This window comes from Ailuropoda melanoleuca, chromosome 1, assembly GCF_002007445.2.
Source record: "Ailuropoda melanoleuca isolate Jingjing chromosome 1, ASM200744v2, whole genome shotgun sequence".
Taxonomy (NCBI): Eukaryota; Metazoa; Chordata; class Mammalia; order Carnivora; family Ursidae; genus Ailuropoda; species Ailuropoda melanoleuca.
Window position 1 is genome coordinate 210,972,213 of NC_048218.1, and position 23,195 is coordinate 210,995,407.

General features: G+C 52.3%; 1 protein-coding gene across 1 annotated transcript; it reads left to right on the top strand.

Annotated features, from left to right (window-relative positions):
• The first annotated feature begins 56 nt into the window (after nt 1-56).
• NOM1 (nucleolar protein with MIF4G domain 1) lies at nt 57-16,529 on the top strand. Its single transcript, XM_034640097.1, is given in 12 exon segments — nt 57-1,092; nt 2,844-2,968; nt 4,459-4,654; nt 7,997-8,320; nt 9,421-9,531; nt 10,714-10,755; nt 10,757-10,882; nt 11,659-11,780; nt 12,576-12,708; nt 13,242-13,373; nt 14,866-14,975; nt 15,325-16,529. Coding segments are annotated over 12 exon segments (2,610 nt in total). The 5' UTR covers nt 57-78; the 3' UTR covers nt 15,500-16,529.
• The last annotated feature ends 6,666 nt before the right edge of the window (nt 16,530-23,195 follow it).

Consider the following 23,195-nt stretch of genomic DNA (forward strand, 5'->3'; position numbering starts at 1 on the left):
CCGTCCCGTCCCGCTCAGCGCCCTCTCTGCCCGGAAGTCCCGCCCCGACCGGAAGTTGTAGTAGGCGCATCCTGGAAAATGGCGGCGTCCGCAAGCGCCGGAGTGACGGGCCAGCACGGCCGCCGGGGACGGAGGCCTTATAGGCGGCATGGACGTGGGGTACGCCGCGGGCCGGGGGGCGGCACAGAAGGGGCCCTGAAGCGGCTAAAGCTAGCTGTGGAGGAGTTCGTGCAGGCGAGCTCCGAGGGTGAGATCCCCGGCGGCTCCGCGGGGCCCCGGACGGGAGGACGCGGGCGGGTGGGCGGGAGGAAAAGCCGCAGGGAGCTGAGGAAGGAGAAGCGGCACCTGAAGAAGGCGCGCCGGCTGCAGAGGAGTGCGGGCCCCGCGCAGGGCCCGGGTCCGGGCGGCGGCGTCGGGGGAGCTAACGGCCCCCGGGCTGAGGAGGTGGCGGAGGCGGCGGGGGAGGGCGGCCGGCTGTCCCCTCGTCGGGCCCCACCGCCGACGGCGGGGCCGCGACCTCCCCAGGCCAAGGGCGCGCGGGCCCGCACCGAGGCCAGAGGTCCCCCCGGGACAACAAGGCCCTCTGCAGCCGCCGCTGCCGCTCGGAAACGGGCGCTTCTGGCGGCCAACGAGGAGGAGGACCGGGAGATCCGAAAGCTGGAGCGGTGCCTCGGCTTGAACAAGCGCAAAAAGAAAGGAGATGGTAGCTCCGTGCCGCTTAGCTTTGCTCGCGATGGGCTCGACTACATCCTGGGAGCCCTGGGGTCTGGAAAAAATAGTGGCTTGTATGAAAGCAGCAGAGAGGAGGAAGAGGTGGAGGATGCCGGACAGACTGTCCCCGAAAGTGACTTAGAGAGTGACGAAAGTGACTTAGAGAGTGGCACGGACGGTGAATGGGGGGAGGAGGATGTGGAAGAAGAAAAGAGCAAGCTGGGAGCAGAAGCCGGAGCACAGGTGGAGGAAGAGGATGTAGAAAAGGATGAGCAGAAAACAGCAGAAGGGAGAGCCACGTGGGAAAGGCACAAAAAGAGAGTCCGCTTTGCAGAAGAAAGGACTGAATCTTCCTCTGAGGACTCTGACACAGCCGATCAGGTATGGTGTGAACAACCTAAATTCTGTGGGGTTTTTCCCGAAATAACCAGTGGTCGCAAGAGCGGGACACAAGTGACCCATTGATGTATTGGTAATATTGAGCCAAGTGTGGGTGAATCGGGTTATTATGTCTATTACGCTTTTTAATTTACATGATAAAGAGTTCAGGGAGAAAACATCTCCAAGGATTTTTGTTTTTGTTCTTTTAAAGATTTTATTTATATATTTGACAGAGAGACAGCCAGCGAGAGAGGGAACACAAGCAGGGGGAGTGGGAGAGGAAGAAGCAGGCTCCCAGTGGAGGAGCCTGATACGAGCCTCCCAGAACGCTGGGATCGCTCCCTGAGCCAAGGCCAGGCAGACACTTAACGACTGAGCCACCCAGGCGCCCCCTAAGGATTTTTTTTATCTGAGAAAGTTAATGGCCGTTCCCACCAGTTGTCCTAAGGTGGCATCTCCTTCATTCGGTGTTTACTGCCTCAGCCTCTAAACCTGACTTTGAATCCCCTCCCCCTTTGCTCTGTTCTGGCCTCTGATGTATCGCAAGCACATCTCTATCACCCCCCACTTGACTCTGCCCTCACCTAGTCCGTTTCCTGCCCAGCCGCTCCTGTAGTGGATCTCTGAAACACAGAGCTAGTCTACAACATTCCCTTGAATAAAGTTGTACATTGAAGATCGAGTTCAAAAGCCATGACAGCAGTCAGGGCCTTCACAGGCTGGCCCCTTGCTTTAAAATGCTTTACCTCGGCATGCACCTTACAGACAACCTGTAGCGGCGTACACTTCCTTCCTCGCATCTCACTGTTGCAGCTCTCTGCCCCTAAATATAGGTATTCCTTCTGCCTGCACGGCCTCTCCTCCTCTTCTCACTGCTTGTGGTTATCTGTGCACGTAGGACACCTCTGGGAGTCTTCCCCATCTTAAGTATATGAACTAACGGGCTTTCGTTTCTACCCTGTGCCTTAGCATTGGGCACTTTGTGAGCAATCTTGAACTGCTGTCAGTTCCTCTCTTAGAACTTTAGTTTTGGACTATTCCTAACTTTTCTTTCACAGCCTCTTGAGGTAAATTAATACAGTCTGTACTAATGGGTGTCCAAGAGCAACAGTTTCTATGTACATAAACGTGATTTCTCCAATTAAGTTTAAACTCCCTAACAGCATGGGTCATGCCTTACAAACGTTTGTCACCTAAAGCCCTTGTTTAGGTGTCCAGGGAGTTTTGGTCAGTGGTGATGATTTGTAACCTTCCCCGTGGATGATCTAGGAAATAGTGAGCGATGGATTGATTTTGATTTTGTCATGTATACTTACATATTAGTTTTGAACAAGTTTGAAGTTATTTTAGGACACTCTCCCTGCAAAACTGCAGAGAGATGCATTTAGTTGAGGTGTTTATGTACTGCCGTGCTGGCCATAAATTAAGCCTGGGCACGTGCAGGTCGGAGAGCTCTGGTGGGCAGATCCCAGGCAGCGTGGCCAGGTCTGCAGAGTTACAGGGCGGAGAACGTGATGAGAACGTGCGCTGACAGTCACGGCAGCGGGGACCCCCCAGCAGGCTGTGAGTGGAGCGCCCACTCAGGACTCCCCAGGGCGCTCAGCAAATTTCTGACGTGGATTAAGCCACAGTGGTCGGTAGTTACAGCTTCTGCCTGTCCTCGGGACCCTAATACATAAATGTGAACATAGCAAGCAGTGAAGTGGAACTTGTTCAGTGTAAAATTTTTGTAATTCTGTCCTTTCAAGCAGAGTCCTTGTGAAAATGACGGCAAGTACATCCCCCCTCATGTGAGGCAAGCTGAGGAAACAGCAGGTGGTCAGAAAAAGGAGGGACTGGAGAGACTACAGAAACATGTCAAAGGTCTGATCAACAGGTAACCTCGCCCGTTGCCATCCTGCGCCGTGCCAAGAGCTTGTCTGTTTGCTAAAATTAAAGAAACGTTCCCAGGAATTAGACTGTAAGTGATGGGACGGTGGGGGCTGTGGTGGTTGTCGGCGCCTTTCCTTTTCTGTCCTGCTGCAGCCAGATCTATACCCTGAAAAGCAGGAAGCCCACCTTTTCCATTTGGTATTTTGAGCCCTTCAGAGTCTGAAAGCCACACAGGTGCCCACATGGTGGTTCTGGGACGTCCCAGGAGCAGGGCTGGTAGGGCTCCCCCCGTGATGGCTCCGGCTCAGGGACGTGGTCTGCAGCCCCCTCGCTCATTCCTTGTGGTCACACGTGTCTGCGTTCTCTGCGGCAGGAGGCGTCAGATCCCTGCCCACAGTGAAGACAGGGCCTTCCCAGCACCACGTGACTCTCCTCCTCGCCTTTGTGGTCACACCTAGTCCCCCACACACACACCCCCCACTGCTTTGTTTTTAATGAAAACAAAAAACACTATTTCCAGGGGGCCTGGGTGACTCAGTCGGTTGGGCGTCCAACTCTTGATTTTGGCTCAGGTCCTGATCTCAGGGTCATGAGATCGAGCCCACATTGGGCTCTGCACTCAGCAGGAGTCAACTTGAGATGCTCTCTTCCTCTCCCTCTGCCCCTCCCCCCACACTCACTCCCTCGTACACTTGCAGTCTCTCTCTAATAAATCTTTTTAAAAAATTGTAAGATTTTATTTATTTGAGAGAGAGTGTGCATGTGTGCACACAAGTCGGGGGGATGGGTCAGAGGGAGAGAGAAAGCAGACTTGCCCACTGAGCAGGGAGCCCGATGTGGGGCTCAATCCCGGGACCCCAGGATCATGATCTGGGCAGAAGGCAGGTGCTTAACTGACTGAGCCACCCAGCTACCCCTAAAGAAATTTTTAAAACAAAAAACACTGTACATCCTGGAATTTTACCAAACGTGCTGTCTGAGTGCTCAGTGTCAGCACAGGGGCAGTGAGCATCTTCCGGGTGCATATCTATCCTTCCCCTCTACCTAGTAAGTGGAGCAACCTTTTCTCAGTGTGGGGACTAAAGATTTTTATGCTGGCCACTGACCAAAAAGTGGAAAAGTTGGACTTTTTCCCAACAGCACATACTGATGTGCTAAGTAAGGATGCCTCCCTGCCTCTGCCTGGGATGCTGGGTCAGGGTACCAGCGGAGTATCGTTGTTACAGTCCTTGTGGTCTTAAAGAGAGTCCGGTGTGTGCTTCCCCGGGGCCACATGTCAAGTGGAAGGACAGCAGTTAGGTAAGTGCAGGATTCCAGAGGGCTGTGTGCTATCACGTGCAGTACATGCTGGGTTATTGGGGCGAGATAGAAGCTGTTCTTGGGTTAAATGTGTACATAACATGGGGTGTGTTGGTTTCGTTTTTTTAAATCGATCTGAAACATCATTCCTGCTGTGAGGCCTCACTGCTGCTCCGCCTTGACCGCTGTCTGCAGGTTGAGTGAGCCGAGCATGGCATCCATAAGTGGGCAGCTGGAGGAGCTGTACATGGCCCACAGCAGGAAGGACATGAACGACACTCTGACGGGCGTCCTCCTGAGTGCCTGCGCTCCGGACGCCGCCATGCCCAGCAGGCTGGTGATGGAGCACGTGCTTCTGCTCAGCGTTCTTCACCACGCGGTCGGGGTCGAGGTAGGGCTCGCTTCCCCTGCGCATGCTTCACCGCGGGCTCCGTGCGCCAGATACCATGCTGTCTCTGTCCCGGGGACGCTTGGTCTTGTGTTTGGTCCACTCTAACGTGCCTTTGTCGTTTATTTTTCTCTGGACTGACATTTTGGACTTGCCTTCGTTTTCTTTGTATTCCAGCTCTAACAGGGACTCGTTTCAGGTATCGTGAGCACGGTGGTCTGTGTGGTCTTCCTACTCAGGTATTCCTCTTTCATATGTAAGGAGGCCAGCAGCAAGGGAGCTAAACCCGGATTTAATAAAGTGAGGGGGATGTGTGGCGGGGCCGAGGCTTGGAGCCGCCTGGGCGCCCTCCAGGTGGTCCCAGACCTTCCCGCATCGGTCTGCGAAGCCCGTCGGGCAGTGCGTGTAAAGCACCTGCGTGAGGGCTGGTACGAGGTGGGTGCTGCCCAATCGTCTTGTGCTCTTTGTCCTCTCTCGGTGTTCCTCTGGGTTAGTGTCGGGGGGGCTGTGTGGTGCCGGCCCCGGTTCTGATAGAAAGGCCTCTTCTGTCACCTCAGACGGTGATTCACAGCCTCCCGGGCAGTATTCCGCTCCCCCCAGTGTGGCCTATCCCAGGTTGTTGGAGAAAACCGCTCCGATCACAGGAGTTTATACTGAGGCCCGGGAATGAACGGACCATTAGCGAGTAGGCCTTCATTTTCCCAGGTGATGTTCATACTTAGAACAGCTCACTGACTCTTTGGGTCTTTCTGTGGGGCTGTATCTTTCATGGTGGTTTTGGTTTCTTTGTCTTCGGATCGCCCTCCTCCCAGGAATGGGCTTCGGCAGCAAAGCACCGTGGACAGCCTGGCCCCGGGGGCAGGGCTGCACATCGCTTCATCCCTTCCACCTGTCCTCGCAGTTCCGAGCAGGGCCAGGAGGGTGGGCAGCCCCACTTCCCGCCCACAGCAGAGCCCGGGAGAGCTGTGAGCTGGTGCCGAGCTGGCGGCCACGGGGTGCTCTGCGGCAGGTGTCAGCACCCGGGTCTGCACGCTTTTCTCTCTCGTTCGTCATCGGCTCCCAGAACCCCCTGGAGTCTTGCAGAGCAGGCCTGGGCAGGGCTCACTTTAAGGCCACAGACCTTTCGGACTCACTGCCCTCCGTGCCTCGAGAGGTTCTGCGGTGAAAGCAGTGTGCCGTGTGGAGAAGACGGTGCCGCGTCTGCCGCGTGGCCGCGGACCTGGCTGTCTGCGCCGGTGTCTTCCCGCGTAGAGCCGCTTCAGCGAGCGCTGCCTGCGGAGCGTATTCGGGGGCACGGCCCCTAGGAAGTGCTCAGTAGAGGTTGGTTAGTCGTACTAACTTCCGCCTGATGCGGGAGGGTGTTTTCGGGTCGAAAGTCTCTTTTCCTCACCGCGGGTCCTGCCACTGCAGGCTTCATGGCTCTCCCTAGACAACCTTGGAACCAGGCTTTCCCATCCAGCAGCAGTCACGGCCTGGGAGGTTTGGAAGGTGCAGATTCTAGGACCTTCAGGGCGTGGGGAGGTGGGGCCAGAGAGGCACAGGCCCCGAGTCTTCTAGGCAGCAGGACTCTCCACACGACGTCTGTGCCGGCTATTTAGAGAATCTCTCTTCTGAAGTAATTGTTTTATTTCTAAGAACTGTCCTCATTTTCACATGAGACCCTGCGAGTCCCTTCTCTTCATTATGAAGCATAATGGAACCACCAGATGCCATTCCTGGTGCTGTGGGAGTGCCACGATTCAGTGCCGTCATTAGAGGGCTTTGCTCGCGCCCCCTGTCCTCCTGCGTCACCCCGTGTACTTCGTAATCAGGAGGATGGTCAGAGACAGTAGTCTGAGTTACGGTTAAAGCTGTAACCCTGCCGCCCCCAACATGCGGGGATTCACTGGATTTGAGCGCAGGAGGTGACGGGTCCTACTTCTCATTCAGATGGCCGCTACCGCGACGGACACCTGAAGTGACTCATTCCGTGGGAAGCAGTTATGGTAGTTAGCTAACGAGGCCTGCCTGCAGCGGATGACGAGGCCTCGGGACGGCACCATTACGCTTCTTGGCCGTTCTCTGCAAGAAACTCCCTCCCGGGAATTCACGGAAGGACAGAGTCTGTTACGAAGCCCGTGTTGTCAGTTACTCAGCTGTTTCTCAGTAGTTTAGAAATAAAAATCAGCTCTGTACAGATCTGCATTAAATTCCCCAAGTCAGAATTAGTGTGTGTTCTTAAGTCACGTCAGCAGCGTGAATGTTACTTGTATTTTAAATGTATCCCAAGTAGGGGCGTCTGGCACGCTCAGCCCGTGGTGCGTGCGACTCTTAATCTTGGGGGTGAGAGCTCCACCACCGCGTGGGGGTGCAGATTAGTGAAAAATAACATACTAAAAAATAAAAGTCATACTAAGTTATATTTTATTTTGAAGATATTAACTGGAATCTAAAATTTTGATGAATGTTAACATAATTATTCTACTTACGTGATTGGAAACATACCTAAGTATGTTTTATGCCTGAGTTTTTCTTGCTCTCTGCAGAGTTCTGGTTTCTCTTCAGGTCATATCTGAACACAGTACAGTAGTCGTAGTAGGAGGGTGTGTTCTTCCTCATCCACGTTTCAGGTGGTCATTTCGTGGCCGACGTTCCTCCCTGCCAGCACCGAGCCCCTGCCTCTGTCCCCTCCAGCCTGAGCTTGAGCCGGAGAAACAAGTGTTGTTAATAGCAGTACATTTTTAGAGCTGTAGATGTGTTCTTAACATTTTTAATAATTTTATTTTTTTAGGGAACCGGAATGGCTGCTGGCCAAAAACACGACCTTGTTAATTTCAAAGACCAGAGGATGTACTTAGGGGTCTGGGGGCCACGGCAGACGGCCTCGTGTCGTCATTCACTGTAGCCTCTCCCACATGTACGCGCTATACATTTAGGCTTCAGTTTTTAAAGTCCACGCCATGGGGCGCCTCGGTGGCTCAGTCGTTAAGCGTCTGCCTTCGGCTCAGGGCGTGATCCCGGCGTTCTGGGATCGAGCCCCACATCAGGCTCCTCCGCTGGGAGCCTGCTTCTTCCTCTCCCACTCCCCCTGCTTTGTGTTCCCTCTCTCGCTGGCTGTCTCTCTCTCTGTCAAATAAATAAATAAAATCTTTAAAAAAAAAAAAATAAAATAAAAAAATAAAGTCCACGCCATGTTGGAGTTTATGCCCTGCTGTGTGTATATTTTATATATTAACTTTAAAAACACTGATTTTTTTCAACATACATTTCAGTTTGTTGAAAGAAGAAGAAGGAGCCCTAGAATAGCTTGTTAATGTTTGATTTTTACATGTTTACAGTGATGCTTTCTCTGCTCTCCTTGTCCAGGTCGGTGCTCACTTTTTGGAGGCCGTGGTGAGGAGGTTTGATGCCGTCTATAAGAGTGGAGGCCAAGGGAAGGAGTGTGAGAACCTGCTTGCCATCGTCGCCCATTTGTATAACTTCCATGTGGTGCAGGCTTGCCTGGTCTTTGACGTTTTGAAAAAACTTATCGGAACGTTCACAGAAAAAGATATTGAACTGACCCTGTTAATGCTGAAAAATGTGGGCTTTTCGTTGAGAAAAGATGATGCTTTGTCACTTAAGGAACTGATCGTGGAAGCCCAGGCCAAGGCCAGCGAGGCCACTGGCAAGTTCCAGGACCAGACCAGGGTATGCCTGACCTGCTTTCTGGGTACCTGAGCGCTCACACACTGACCAGGGGGTGTGAGGTTAGGAGTTAGAAGTGACCAGGGGGCATGGGCTGGAGGGAAAGGTGGATGTGAAGCATGGGAAGGGCCAGGGTTACCCCTAGTGGACAGCAAGACAGTAGGAGGAGACAGACTCAGGAGGGAAGACAGGCCCACTTTGGAAATCCTGAAATGAAGTGCTGGAGTCAGCCATGAAGAGGTACGGTCTCAGGAGCTGTGCAGCCTGGGAGTTGCTGGCGTCCAGTGGGGAGTGGACAGAGCCCTGAGGTTTTAGAGTGCCAGCATTCACTGCGTTGTTGAGGGGAGGGGGGATGGGGAGGCTCCTGGAGCCAGGTCCCAGAGTGTCCCAAGGAAGCACTTGTCCCTGGATTAAATGCTCAGATGCCAAGTTTAAAACACAAAAGTCAGCAGAGGCAGGAAGGAGCCTCTGTTTTCAGGGATGGGGAGATGGGGAGTGCCCATAATGGGTTTGGGGTTTCTTTGTGGGCACGATGAGCATGTTCTGAAATTGATCGTGGTAGCTGCTCACACCTGAATGTGCTCAGTGTACACTTGTAAACGGGTGAGGTTTATGGTGTGTGAATTAGATCTCAAAAAATAGGTAGTATCTGGGGGAATCTCAGAGAAAGATACGCATAAATTCTTTTTTATTCTTGCAACTTTTCTCTAATTATGCTGTTGTTTTCAATTTAAAAGTTAAAAAGGTGAGAAGGTCAGGAATGGGGAAGAAGTTGAAATGTAGTGGAGAGAGAGGGCAGCTAAGACCGAGGGGGCGGGGGGGCACTGGGGGTGGGTCAGAAGTGGTGGGGGGCGGAGGCGAGGGCAGCAGGTCTCGGGGTGCCCAGGGTCCCAGTAGAGGCCAGGTGGCAGAGTCATATTGAAACATGTCGTCCTGAGCAAGAGGTTCACGTTGGCGGCAGCTGTTTCCCCAGAAGAGCATCTCCGGTTTACACATGGGCAGTGCTGACCCTGTGCGTGGCCGGAATCGTTCTTGCCAGGTCGGAGGGTCCATTGTTCAGGCTGCGTGAAACGACGGTGTCTTCTGTTTCTGTTTTCTTAAAGGTTCGGTTTATGCTGGAGACCATGTTGGCCCTGAAGAACAATGACATGCGTAAGATCCCAGGCTACGATCCCGAGCCCGTGGAGAAGCTCAGGAAGTTACAGAGAGCTTTGGTAAGGCACTTTCTTATTTTTTTTTTTTTAAGATTTTATTTATTTATTAGAGAAAGATTGAGCACGAGCAGGGGGAAGGGCAGAGGGCAAAGCAGGCTCCCCGCTGAGCAGAGAGCCCAACATGGGACTCGAACCCAGGACCCCAGGATCATGACCTGAGCCAAAGGCAGACGCTTCACCAGCTAAGCCCCCCAGGCGCCCCTGGTGAGGCACCTTTGCTTCTTGCTCACCTTGAGCTCCCATGTCTACATGGACTGGTTGTGAAGCCATGGAAGGCAGCTGGAGCGGTCAGTCAGGTGCCGTATCTGGTTAATAAGAGTTCCAAGAGGGGCACCTGGGTGACTCCATCGGTTGAGCAGCCAACTCCTGATCTCAGCTCAGGTCGTGATCTCGGGGTGGTGAGGCCTAGCCTCACGTCAGGCTCCGTGTCCGCAGGCAGTTGGAGTCTCCTTCAGATTCTGTCTCCCTCTGCCCCTCCCCCTGCTTGTGCATGCACTCTCGCTCTAAAATGAATTTTAAAAATCTTAATAAATCTTAAAAAAAAAAGTTCCAAACAGTAAGGAAACGTCCCATTTCTGTGGTGAGACCCTCAGAGGGGCCCGGGTGCAGGGCCGTCCCTGTGAGTTCAGCATCCCCAGCATTTAGCCTGTGGCGCTCAACTCAGCCATGCAATAGAACTCTGATTGCTTTGAAAGAAGGCTCAGGCCAGGGTCCCGCCCAGACCACTGAAGTCAGCGTCGGGGGGGCCTCACCTGTTGAAGCTCCCCAGCTACTCCTGATGAGGGGCCACAGCTGAGACCCGATGACATCCCCATCCAGAGGTCCTTCAGCCCTGGCTCTGGCAGGTCTGGAATCGGCTCGGCAAACCCCAGGCACTCCTGGGCAAGTTCTCACCACCAGCTCCGTGCAGCTCTCCTTGAGGCCTGAGTCTGAGCCTCTCCCCTGGTGTGACAGCTTTCCAAACACAGCCGTGTTCGGGGTGACAGACCCACAGACCTCGGGCGGAAGCGGAGTTTACCCCTCCTTTGGCACTATTGCGAACTGGCTACCTGTCCCAGTCGTCAGTGACTGAGTACAGTATTCACGAGCCAGCAGTTCCGTGATCAGGCCGAAGAGGCCCGAGGGCGACAGTAGTGCCGACTGTGAGCCAGCTGAAGTGTTTCACTAGCTCCTTTCTCTCAGGTGCGCAGCGCCAGCTCGGGCCCGGAAACCCAGCTCCGAGTCCTCCTGGGACGCTGTCCTGAATGCCGAGCACACCGGGCGCTGGTGGATCGTGGGGTCCGCGTGGAGCGGGGCCCCCATGATTGACAACAGTCAGCAGAAGATCCTGGAGAAGCAGCCCTCCCGGACGGTACGAGAACCCTTTGCCCCCCCCCCCGCCCCCGTGTCCTGCGGCATGCCCTGGAGGAGCCACTTATTCCTCGTGTGTTCCTGAGGTGTGCTGGCATGGGTTTCTTCAGAGACCTTAAAGAAACCCTTACTGTTTTGTGATAGAATTTCATGGAATTTCTGTGGTTTAAGTCCCAAAGTAGTACACATAAGGGACTTAAACTCGAGTGGAATGAGGGGACAGGAAACCGGAGCCCTCAGGTTGCAGAGACCAGTCTGGAGAGGCAGACAGCTGTTTCCCAGGAGGGGTGGCTTCTGGTCCGTTAGGCTCGGATTTCAGATCGTCGAAATTCCTTGTGTTTCTTTGTATTTGCTGAAGTCCATATGTTACTCAGATTTCCTTCATTTTCTCCTAATTCCCTTTTTTTCTGTCAGGATCCCATGTCACGCCTCATCGTCCTGGCTCTTCTGGCTATGGTCCCTTCTCTCTAATTTATGTCATTATTGCCTAGACTGACAAATCGTGCTGCTCCTGAGAAGCTCCCCGGAATCAGGCGGTTTTCTCCTCCTGTGTTTGCCTTGTCTCTTGCTGTGGCTTTCTCTTATGAGGGCGTACCCACGAATAAAGACTTAGCATTCACGTATATGTATTTCCACGTAACTTATAATCAATCTTCGGTAAAGCCGTGGAAACATGCATGTTATCTTTTAGAAACTTCGTAACCACAGTAAACCAGACTAACTTTTCCTTGGAACATCCGTGTGGTCTGTGCCTTAATTGCCCTGCCCCTCTTTCAGGTTAGTGGGAAGATACTAGAACTCGCCCGAAAGCAGAGAATGAACACCGATGTCAGGAGAAATATATTCTGTACAATAATGACTAGTGAAGATTTTTTGGACGCGTTTGAGAAGCTTCTGAAGTAAGCATTAATGCAAACTCTTTGATTAGATGTTGTCGAAGAAATCAGCCCCTTTGAGGTTTGTGTTATGGAGGGTCAGGTCAGATGCTGCTTGGGGCAGCTGGGCTGTCCTCTCTGTCCACCTGCCTTGGTCCGGGCATCCGCTGGTCAGCAGTCTTGCTCCTGCTAATTGGCCACTTGTGGTTCCAGATTGGAAATTTTATCATATATTTTGATTAAAAGAATTAGGTGACCAACTGATTAATCACAGTGACTGTTGGTTGTTATAAATTGCTTAAAGGGGCACCTGGGTGGCACAGCGGTTAAGCGTCTGCCTTCGGCTCAGGGCATGATCCCAGCGTTATGGGATCGAGCCCCACATCAGGCTCCTCTGCTATGAGCCTGCTTTTTCCTCTCCCACTCCCCCTGCTTGTGTTCCCTCTCTCGCTGGCTGTCTCTATCTCTGTCAAATAAATAAATAAAATCTTTAAAAAAAAAATAAAAATAAAATAAATTGCTTAAAATCCTCATATTGACATTGATTACTTCTAAATTAGAAACTTCTTAGTATAGTTTCTATAATGAATTGTTAAAAGATTTTTAAAGTACCTGTGTATCTTTACAAGATACTTCTCAACAAATCTGATATTTATTTTCCATTATGTGCATCAAATGCGGAATACCCGGGCACAAGGACAGGCCTGCCCGCAATACCTGTCTTGTGACTCCCACCCCCTCTCCTCTGTTCCTTTTGACTGCCAGGCAGGACGTGCTCTCCTGAAAGATCTCTTACTCCTCGCCGTCTCTGTTCCGCAGGCTTAGACTGAAGGAGCAGCAGGAGCGGGAGATCGTTCATGTTCTCGTGGATTGCTGCCTTCAGGAGAAAACCTACAACCCTTTCTATGCGTTCCTGGCTGGCAAGTTCTGTGAGCACCAGAGGGGCTTCCAGGTAACCCCGCTAGCAGCCCGCCAGTCACCTGCGCTCTGCTGTTCCCCTAGACGCTCTGTCTGGTCAGCCCACCGGGAACGAGCGCCCTGAGTGAGGCGTCCAGCCTCGGCCGAGCGCCGTGTGCAGGGGGACGGTCCCAGGGCCCACATCCTGCGACCAGGCCCCCCCTCAAGGAGAGCAGGTGGGCGTCGCAGAGGCGGCGTGACCGGGGCAAAGGATTGCTGGGCCCGCTTTTCCTGTGGCAGCGGAGGGTGTCGTGTGGCTGCGTCCCCAGGGGAGTGCCTCCTTGACCTGAGGTGACACCAGCCTTCTCTGATCTTTCTCAACATTTCTGCCGTTTGGAGGGGAAAACCCACAACAGAAAGAAATTACTGTGTAGAAAAGGAGTGTGTTGCTCCTGGCTCGTCCTGACTCGACTTTGAAGACACTACAAGTAAACGAGGAGTAGAATACGTCTAGATTACGTCCTTAGCGACTTGTTCTAACGGTGGACTGCATTGTAACTCTTTCTTCTTATTCCATTGTTCTGTTAGATGACTTTCCAGTTCAGCATATGGGATAAATTTCGGGACTTAGAAAATTTGCCAGCCACTAATTTCTCTAATTTGGTTCACCTGGTCGCCCACTTGTTGAAGACGAAATCGCTTCCACTTTCTATTTTAAAGGTTTGTATCGTGGATGAAATTATTAAAAGCAATGAAAATGATAGTATAATTGTTTCTATTTGGGACCTTAAGAAAATGCATTTCCTTAGATTCTAACTTACCTGGAAAGTGTGTTTGTAACACCGTAGCCGTCCTAGAAAGTAGCCGGAGTGGCCTGCGGTGTAAATGTCCTGGTAAACAAGGCACGGTTCCAGTTGTGCGCTCGTCTCCGAGACCCTCTTTTGCCCTTCGGGCTCATGTGCAGGTCCTAGTTCTGAGTCCTCCATTGGCCACCGCTGCGTCGGGAGGAGGACAGGGAGGTGTAGGCGCAGGACTCCACTGCTGCTTCCTTCATGGTGTCCCTCGCCCCCAGCTGCGCCCCAGCCCTGCCGTGTTTCTGTGTCGCATCCAAGCCAGTGAGGGGTGAGGTGCCCTGCTGTTGATCTGGAGTGGACGGGAACCGAGACAGAGGATGTGTGATTGGAGGTGGCCGCCGGCCTGCACAGCGGGACCACTGGGCCTGGCCTCCCGGAAACAGGAGCAGGGAGGGAGCCTGAGGGCCAGAGAGTGCCCGGGCCTGGACTTCTGTGCCTCCTGCTCCCTGGCCTGCAGACGGACTGCAGATGCAAAGCTCCTGCTGTGCGTCTGTATCCATCCACCAGGGCACTGAGGCGGGCCCACTGTGTGTCTATGGGGTGTGGGACTAGGTTTGGGCCACTGAGCCTTATAACGCATTCCAAAAACGACAGTGGTACAAAGCGTGGAGAGTACATGCCTTCTCGTTGCTGGACTAGATCTCACCATCAGTTCACTCAAGTGTTTAGCTCCCAGCAGAGGAGTTTCAGCAGAACCCAGAGCTGTCCTTGAAGCTCTTGCCGAGGTCCTCGCTCCCCCTCCCACCACCACCCATTCACAGGCGCCTCTCTGGTTCTCGGGCGTGCTTTGGAACTCTTCCCACAGATGGCACGTCCTCTTGTGTCACATACTGTCACACTCCATGTGGACAGCATTGTCCTACCCCATGCTCCGAATATCCTCTCACAGTTCTTTAAGTCAACATGAGTTTGAAATATATCCCCATTAATATCTGTGATTCTCTTTTCTGATCTTCTCTCTTCTGTGCCGTATTCCATTGTGTAAGTGTACCAGAATTTATAGGCAATTCTTAGGGAATATACATATTATGTGAGTGATTTTCTCCTAGATCTAAATTTCGTATGTATGGTTTTAATCAGGGGGTAGTTTCTTTAAGGCATGGAGATACATATGTTTCGATTCTAGAATTAAATTCCTGATTCATGGAAACTCCCCGCTGGGCAGGGTGCTCTCGACAGCGGTGCTCACCCCCTGCTGGCAGAGCGCGCGAGGCCCCACATCCTTGCCCCTTCACCTTCTGTCGCTGGAAACAGCCTTACTTCAAGGGGGCTGATAATTTTTTACTCTAATTATTTTTAGAAATTACTGAAAACATTGACTAAATGTAACTTGCTCTCTCTGTCCTGACTCTAATTAGGTAGTTGAATTCAGTGAATTGGATAAAGCCAGAGTCCACTTTTTACGGAAAGTGTTATATATTCTGTTAATGGAAACAGAAGCTGAAGACCTTGGTTCCATTTTTGCAAGGTACGTTCCCAGCTTGTTTTGTTAAAACGTGGAAAAGAGAGAAAGAGAATTGTTTTCGTTTACGCTGACTTAGAAAAAGCGAGGTCGTTACACATTCGGTGCAGCTTAGTACATTATTTTCGGTTTTCACTTTAAGCTGATACGTTACATGTTTAATTCGGGGAACATGAAACTTGCCCAGTAGCAAACTGATGACGATCTCGAACATGTGGCCCATGTTGTGAAGCTCTTAGTGGAGAATTCTGTTTTCAACGCAGTTAGGTTATGTCTCCCAATTGGAGATTCCTAGAAACCACGGCCTGGAGAGACGAGCTCATCACTGATGCCCGTTTCTGCGCCTCTTACCCAGGGTGTGTGACAACCCGAAGCTGGGCTTGTTGAGAGAAGGCCTGAGGCTCTTCATCAGCCACTTCCTGTTGAGGAACGCGGAGCTGCACTCGAGTGCGGAGGAGGCCAGCCTGCTGAGAGAGAGGGCGGACCTCTCGACTAAGGCTCTGCAAGGCAAGGCTTCGCTGAGAATGTAGTCCGGAAACAGAGAGGAGTGCGGGGGTCATTTGTCTGAAAATGTCCTTTTTAAACCCAAAAGGCTTATTCCGCTAGCCAGGTATGCAAGCTTGGGGAGCTATGCCATGGTCTGTTGTATTTAAGATACTGTGTTTTAGGTAATTGCTCAATTCAAGGTTGTACTGTGTTTATGTTTTAAACCGTTTTCACGTGCCGGTAGATAGAATGGGGTGAGGAGATGGTAGGGAGGGAAGGACAGGCAGACACGGGACATGTTCTCTGAGGGTGCAGTGCGGCTGGGATCACGTGTGTGATGGTCTTATTTTTCACTAGACAATTAGTCCACTAGAGGGTGCAGTTATAAAGAACTTGATGCGTTTTTTATCTTTTTAATGTATTGATTTAAAGTTCAAAAACCATTAGTTAAACGTGGTACGGGATACTGAATTGATTTATTTCGAGAATTGGGACGCGAGTGTGTTGGAAAAGCAGTTACCTGCACAGCGGGAGCGGCCCATCAGCACTTGCCCAGAATTCTCACGTGCTGAGGGAAGGACACTTCCTGTGTGTGTCTGTCACTTACGCTCATCAACTCGAGGTTGTAAAGCACTTCACTAAACAACTTTGAAGTCACCGGATAGATATCGGACACTTGGTGGGTGTGCCTGTGAGCCGGGTTCTAGGAGTAAGTGTGAATAAAACAGAACTGCCACCTGCGAGGAACGAACGTTTGTCTAGTGAAAGACACACCCCACGAGTACAATCAGCCCTGGCTGATTCTGTGAAGAAGTAAGTCATACATCGACAAGTTGTCTGGTCTTCTGCAGCTCTTAGAATTTGCTTCTGTTAAGTGCTGCAAATTTGAGTTCCATGTCATCTTCAGTTACTGAAAAGTCATCAAAATGTGTGTATAGAATAGGATTTTCTACAGCATCAGCACATGGCCAGCAGCGTGCTGTCCCGTAGGGTGGTCACCTGGCCTGAGTGAGATCACCCCTGTGCTAACTCCTCTTTGTCGCAGAATTTCAAACGCCATCTTTACGTGACCCGACAGCATNGCATCAGCACATGGCCAGCAGCGTGCTGTCCCGTAGGGTGGTCACCTGGCCTGAGTGAGATCACCCCTGTGCTAACTCCTCTTTGTCGCAGAATTTCAAACGCCATCTTTACGTGACCCGACAGCAGTGTTTAGAAATCACCACGTGAAGTCGTAAGCGTTTCCGCGTGCGTCCCTGAACTAGTGGTTTAAGTCTTGAATGCGCCAGGAACATGGAAACCTGTCTGCTGGCCTCTCCTTTGCTTGTTGACCCCCCAATGGCCACACCACACCCATTTCTCCCAGCCGGTTCTGAACCTCGCCCCCAGAAAACAGAGTGCGCTCCCCGAGGGCCTTCACTCTCTCTGCAGCTTGGGGTNTCCCGTAGGGTGGTCACCTGGCCTGAGTGAGATCACCCCTGTGCTAACTCCTCTTTGTCGCAGAATTTCAAACGCCATCTTTACGTGACCCGACAGCAGTGTTTAGAAATCACCACGTGAAGTCGTAAGCGTTTCCGCGTGCGTCCCTGAACTAGTGGTTTAAGTCTTGAATGCGCCAGGAACATGGAAACCTGTCTGCTGGCCTCTCCTTTGCTTGTTGACCCCCCAATGGCCACACCACACCCATTTCTCCCAGCCGGTTCTGAACCTCGCCCCCAGAAAACAGAGTGCGCTCCCCGAGGGCCTTCACTCTCTCTGCGGCTTGGGGTCAGGCCAGAAGCGGTTAGTTCTAATCCAGGTGCCCGCCTCTGCTGAAACCCGGCACTGCTGCCTGCATCCAGAAGTCTGGCTCGGAAAGAAAATGCATCAGTCGAGCTAAACCGCGTGCTTCCTGACACAGTCGACTTGCGTTCGGTTGCAAGCTCCTGCTTCCTTGAAGACTCACGGAACTGACCTGAGGCCATTCACTGTGGGGGCAGCCGCTAAGACCGGGAAGAACGGTTCCCCCATCCCTGACGTGCACGGAACCTAGCTGGGGGCATGGCTGGGCTCAGGCCGACTTTTTGCTGAAGATCAACTTGTGTCAACTGAATCCCCTTTTTATATTGTCTTTTGTTATTAAAACAATAAAAATGTCCCTTTGCCATGGAATATACTTGTGACTTAATTCCTAATGTCCAAGTCTTGCATGTATTATATGGCAGGTTATCCATAAATTTGGTCTTTTTGAGTGTAAAAGCCCCTTTTAACAGCAAAATAATGGGTTATCACGTGCTAGTATGCTTTCAGTAAATAATTATATCCTGATCGAAAGCTGCTGTGAATTCAGACTTGTTTGTAAATATATAGGTTTTTTAAATGTATTGCAACAGTACCCAGCATTTGGAAAATACTGCCATCAGTGCTTTGTGTATATGTAAATTTTTGGACTTCTTGTGATGCAGGTTGAGAACTATTGTATTGATAGAATTTCTGAGAGGAACTTGTCTTTTAGGGGATTTCGTCTTTTTTTTCCCTTCAAGTAATCTCAATCCAACGTGGGGCTTGGACTCACGCCCCCAAGATCAGGAGTCGGACGCTCTACCGACTGAGCCAGCCAGGAGCCCCTGGAGGATTTCATCTTTAAAATAGAGAATAAGAAGCTAACTGTTTAATGTACTAAATAAATAAAATTATTTTTTGTATTTTATTTAAAGTGCCAGTGAAGGTTTATTTTGAAAGAACCTTATCTTTCCATATTTAGGAGATCTACCTAGCCTGTGGTTTGGGCTACACCTAAAACACACAGTGTCCGTCTCACTCCTCCCATCCCTCTTTGCCCAAAGATGCAGATAAAGCAAAGGAGGCAAAACATTCACCAATAATGGATCTGGGTGACTTTATACAGACCAAGTATATTCTTACAACTTCTCTGTAAGTTTTAAATTATTTCAAAATAAGGAATTTTTATAAGGCATTCATAATGCAGAACTCATCCTTCAAAGTTTTAAAATACCCTTGATGTTTTTTCACAAAAATAATTAAGCAAATCACCTTTGCTTCTTTTTTGTAAAAGCTAATTAGGCGTTCCCGTGTGAACAGTGATAGGGTTTCCGTGGTTTGCTTGGACTTGGGGCACCTTGGGTTAGCAGGAGGAGCCGGAGTGGGTGGAGGGGAGGTCCAGTTCATTCCCTGATCACAGGGCCACGGTCAGAGCCTCGGGATCAAAGCCTGTGCCTGGGCTGGGTGGCCTTGGGCACAGAGTCACCCAGAGCTGAGCACTCCTTGAAGGGGCTGTGCAGGATTCGGACTCCACGCGTGCACTCAAGACACCAGCACCCTCCCCACCCTGAGGCACGGGATCGGACTCGGGCTTTCTCGCCACGGCCAGCCCGTCAGTCAATAGTGAGGCCCAGAGTTTTCTTCTGAACCATTTGAGAGAAAATTGCATCATCACACTCCTTTACCCTAAATGACTGTTTCCTAAGAACACCGTCTCATTTCCAAAATTGGGAAACGCTGGCAGAGTCCCTTCGCTTGGGTTTTGGGGCTGTTCCCTGTTAATGCCGTTTACACCTGCTCCTCGGTGCGCCGCGTCGGGAGACACACGTCATCGACAATGGTAACCGGTCAGCGGTTGAGGCAGTGCTGGCTGGGCTGTGCCCCGGCCGCCAACCACCCCTTTGCAAGTCAGCGGGGAACTGTGTTAACCACTGGCTGCGTCCCTGCCCGCCCGCAGCCTCCCCGTGGAAGGCAGCAGTCACTGCTCTCTGGGATTCTCTGGGTCACATTCACGAATGAGCAGCTTGACTGAGCGGTTCTGGATCAAGCGGGAGGAGCTTCCCGCCACGGGACCTGCCAGCCCGATTCCCTCATGGACCACGTCTCGCCGAAATAGCAAGTTGGCTCCTGAGCGCCACAGAACACCCTGCCTGACCCTCGACCTCCCCGAGGGGCCACTGAAGTCCTGTGCTTGACTCCGTTCCTCATCTGGCTGCCCTGCCCCTGATGCCAGAGCGCACACAGCACCCAGAGCACGGTGTCCTAGCAGCCGGCTGGCTGTGGGTGCGCCCCAGGTGCCGTCTGGCGTGGGATTCAGCCACGGACCTTGCCTCTCAGATCACACCCCTCGGTGACTCGCTTCCAGCTCTCAGTGTTGTGTGCGTGGCTGTGGTGTCTCTGACATCCGCTCCAAGCCTCTGCCACGGACGTCCTGCACAAAGGTGCGAGTGGTCGATCCCGTTCCATGCTTCCTGGGGCTCTGCCCGGTGCCGCCCGGCGAGCTGAGCCCGGGGACAACCTGAGCTCCAAGACCTGGTTGAAGGCTGACCAACAGGTCATGTGGTGAAGGTCCTCCAGACGTGTGAGGGGAGCAGCCGGCGATGCCCAGAGGGACGGGGATGGAGAGCTTCTCACGAGGAGGAGCTGAGAAGGGTGTTCTGGGGGAGCCGCTGGGCACAGAGCCCTGCTGCGGCCTGGCCCTGGACACGGCAGTCACGCCACAGGGGCACATGGAGCTGGACCGAGGGGCCCCGGTCTCCACGCTGAGGATGTGGAGTTTGGTCAACAATAGCAAACCATCAAAGGATCATGGAGGAGATTAAGTCCCTGAAGTTGGGTTTCAAAAATATTGACCGACGAAGCACGGCTCTGGATGGACAAGTGGGCATGCTGGTGACAGGGACAGGCCAGTTGGCGGGTTCCAGTGACTTCCCCAGCCAGGCGTGCTGCACCCAGGCCAGTGCAGCAGCAGCAGCAAGGGGGGCACTTCTGCAGACACCTTGGGGGAGAGGGCAGCTTGGCGTCTGGCGCCCTGGAACCCCCGGAGGTCAGGGTCGGGGGCAGACGTACCACCTGGAGGTGGGAGGCCCCACAGGAAGTCAAGCGACCCGAGGGCGTGGAATTTGGCTTTGGGGTAGTCTAGAACCAATTCAAAGACACAACCTGGGGACAGCAGCCCGCTAACAGTGGAGGCAGCTTCAGGTAGAGATTGTGCAGGAGCTAAGTGCCCGGAACCCCTCGAGCCCCTCGTGAGACCTCCGTGAGCACGCAGGATTGAGGACGCACGGGCAGGTGTGTCATTAAGGCTCCTGTGCAACCAGACAGGGTTACCAGCAGTGGGGAGAATGTGGGTTTTGTCAGGAGAGTAATCCTGGCCCAGGGATGCACGCTCCCCTCTTTCTCACCCTTGAGGTTCTTTACCCTGCACTACGCGACAGCGCTGGCAGGGGGGCTGGCCAGTGCGGGGTCGAGTGCACAAGAAGGGGACGCTTATCTTGAGTACAGCTGGATAAACGATGAAAAATTATGTTTGCAGGGTAAGATGATGAAAGGGAAATGTGGCCCGGCTTCGAGTGCTCCGAGGGTGCAGAGGTGATGTCAGGCGTGGGGAGGGCCGCGCGGGCTTGGAAAACAATGCCCTGTGTGTGCCCACGGGCCGCCAGAGCGCAGCGGGGTTGACCTTGAGCGTGTCCAAACAAGGATGTATGGGCCACTGACCTTCACGGGTTATCAAGGCAACACTTTCCCACCCCTTCCCCTGAAGATTGCCTACCCCCAACGAGGTGTGCTGCTCCCATGCCCTCCGCGCGCTCAGTAGGGGCCTCACTATGGCCCACAGCTGCGGCCCGGGGCGGTGGGAGCAGCGCTTGGGGAGGACGCCCTTCCCCAGCAGAGCCAGAGACAAAACCAGACCGGCTTTCAGCCTGGGCCAAAGTGAAAATGATCAGGAGTGTTTAAAAATTTATTCTTTCTAGAAAGGCATTCATAATGGACCACTCCTCTCATTTTCCTTTGTCAGAACTGTCTCCAAAGAAAGAGGGCACGTTCCTCCTGTTGTGTTTTTGGTGGCCATGCTTGCCTTTTCTCCTTTCTGTATGTCCATCCCCGTGCGTTTGTACTCACACATCAGAACACTCAGCTCCCAAAGCCTCAGCTTGCGTCTCCTGAGAAAGAGAACATTCTCCAGGGCCCCCGCCACCGTCATCGCACCTGAGAGCTGGGTGCTAATCAGTGCCAGAAGCTAACAGACCATCTGGCTTGAATCTTGCCTGTTGTTCTGAAGTGAGTTTTCTAGAGCTGTTTGTTCCCACCATCAAGAATACAAAATGAAACAAGATGAAACCAGAGAGGGAGACGAACCATAAGAGACTCTTAATCTTAGGAAATACACTGCGGGTTGCTGGAGGGGAGGGGGGGAGGGGGGTGACCGGGTGAGGGACATTGGGGAGGGTATGTGTTGTGGGGACCACTGTGTGTTGTGTAAGACTGATGAATCACAGACTGTACCCATGAAACAAATAATACATTCTATGTTAATTAAAAATATATATGAGTTCCACATGTACATTTCCTTTCCCTTCCTGCTTTAGTGTAGGAACACCTCCCTGTCTGTTTCCTAAGAACGTTCATGACGCTGGGCTCGTGAAGAGTCCTGGCCGCGTGTTACCTTGAATCCTGCATGTGTCCGTGAGCCTCGGGGTGAACCTTTGGGAGCAGTGCTGCGCAGGGATGCCAGCGCCTCTCACAGCGGTGTGGGGGGACAAAATCAGGACTGCTGATCCCAAGTTCATCGCTTAATTAAGGTCAAGGCCACCAAACCTCTCCACAGTACAGGTACATTTTTACCTTTGTCATTATTAAGGGAAATTAAGCACCAAATTTAAGGACATTTTACGGGGGGGGGGNGGGGGGGGGGGGGGGGGGAAATGGCAAAGTGTAAATTTCCTGTTGCCCACCAGTCGTTAGCTGGTGGCTTAGGCAGCCATTGGTCACCCTTGCCAAACCTGAGAGTTGCAAAATGGTCATTTTCTGTCATTCCTCTTACATTCTTAGCTGGCATTCTTATTTTAAAATGGGTCTTCCTAGTGGAAAGCCGGGCCGGCTCAGTCAGCAGAGTGTGCAACTCTGGATCTCGGGGCTGTGCGTTTGAGCCCCACATTGAGTGTAGAGATTGCTTGAGTAAATAAATAAAAATAAACTTAAAAAACATGAGCAGATAGGGGCGCCTGGGTGGCACAGCGGTTAAGCGTCTGCCTTCGGCTCAGGGCGTGATCCCGGCATTGTGGGATCGAGCCCCACATCAGGCTCCTCAGCTATGAGCCTGCTTCTTCCTGTCCCACTCCCCCTGCTTGTGTTCCCTCTCTCACTGGCTGTCTCTATCTCTGCAGAATAAATAAATAAAATCTTTTAAAAAAAAAAAAAACATGGGCAGATAAAATGAGTCTTCCTCTGCTCCTCTTCTCCGTTTCCTCGAAAAGATCAAGCTCTACGCGTCTTTACCGAAGTAGAGACAAGTGATTGCCTGACTTGTACACGTTAAGATGTTACCATTGGCCGTGGCGAGCACAAAGGGTCTGTTCTCCGCCCAGTGTGCGGGAGCTGCCAGGCTGGGGTGGGCTCAGCGGAAGCACAGCTCTTCAGTCTTCCAGGTTGGTGTGGTCTTCTGCCTGTCGGGGGCCAGGTCCAGCCGGGTGGAGGGAAGCCCTGGGTGCATGGCTGAGCTTCCGTAACTCCCAGCTGCATGGCCTTGAAACCCTGGCATAACAACCCTTCGTGGCCCCATACGTAAGTTTGGGGTATGTTTCTTACTACACCTTCCACACAGTTCTGTTACATTGTGCGTGGGCTATTAAAAACAAAGATTAGGCACCACATTGTGCAATCCTGCTGTAATGAGGCAATGATGACCCTCACAAGACACACCCCTTGTCGGTCGTAAGGTGCAGAGGGACGTGGCGTGTCAGACCTGGCCAGCACTGC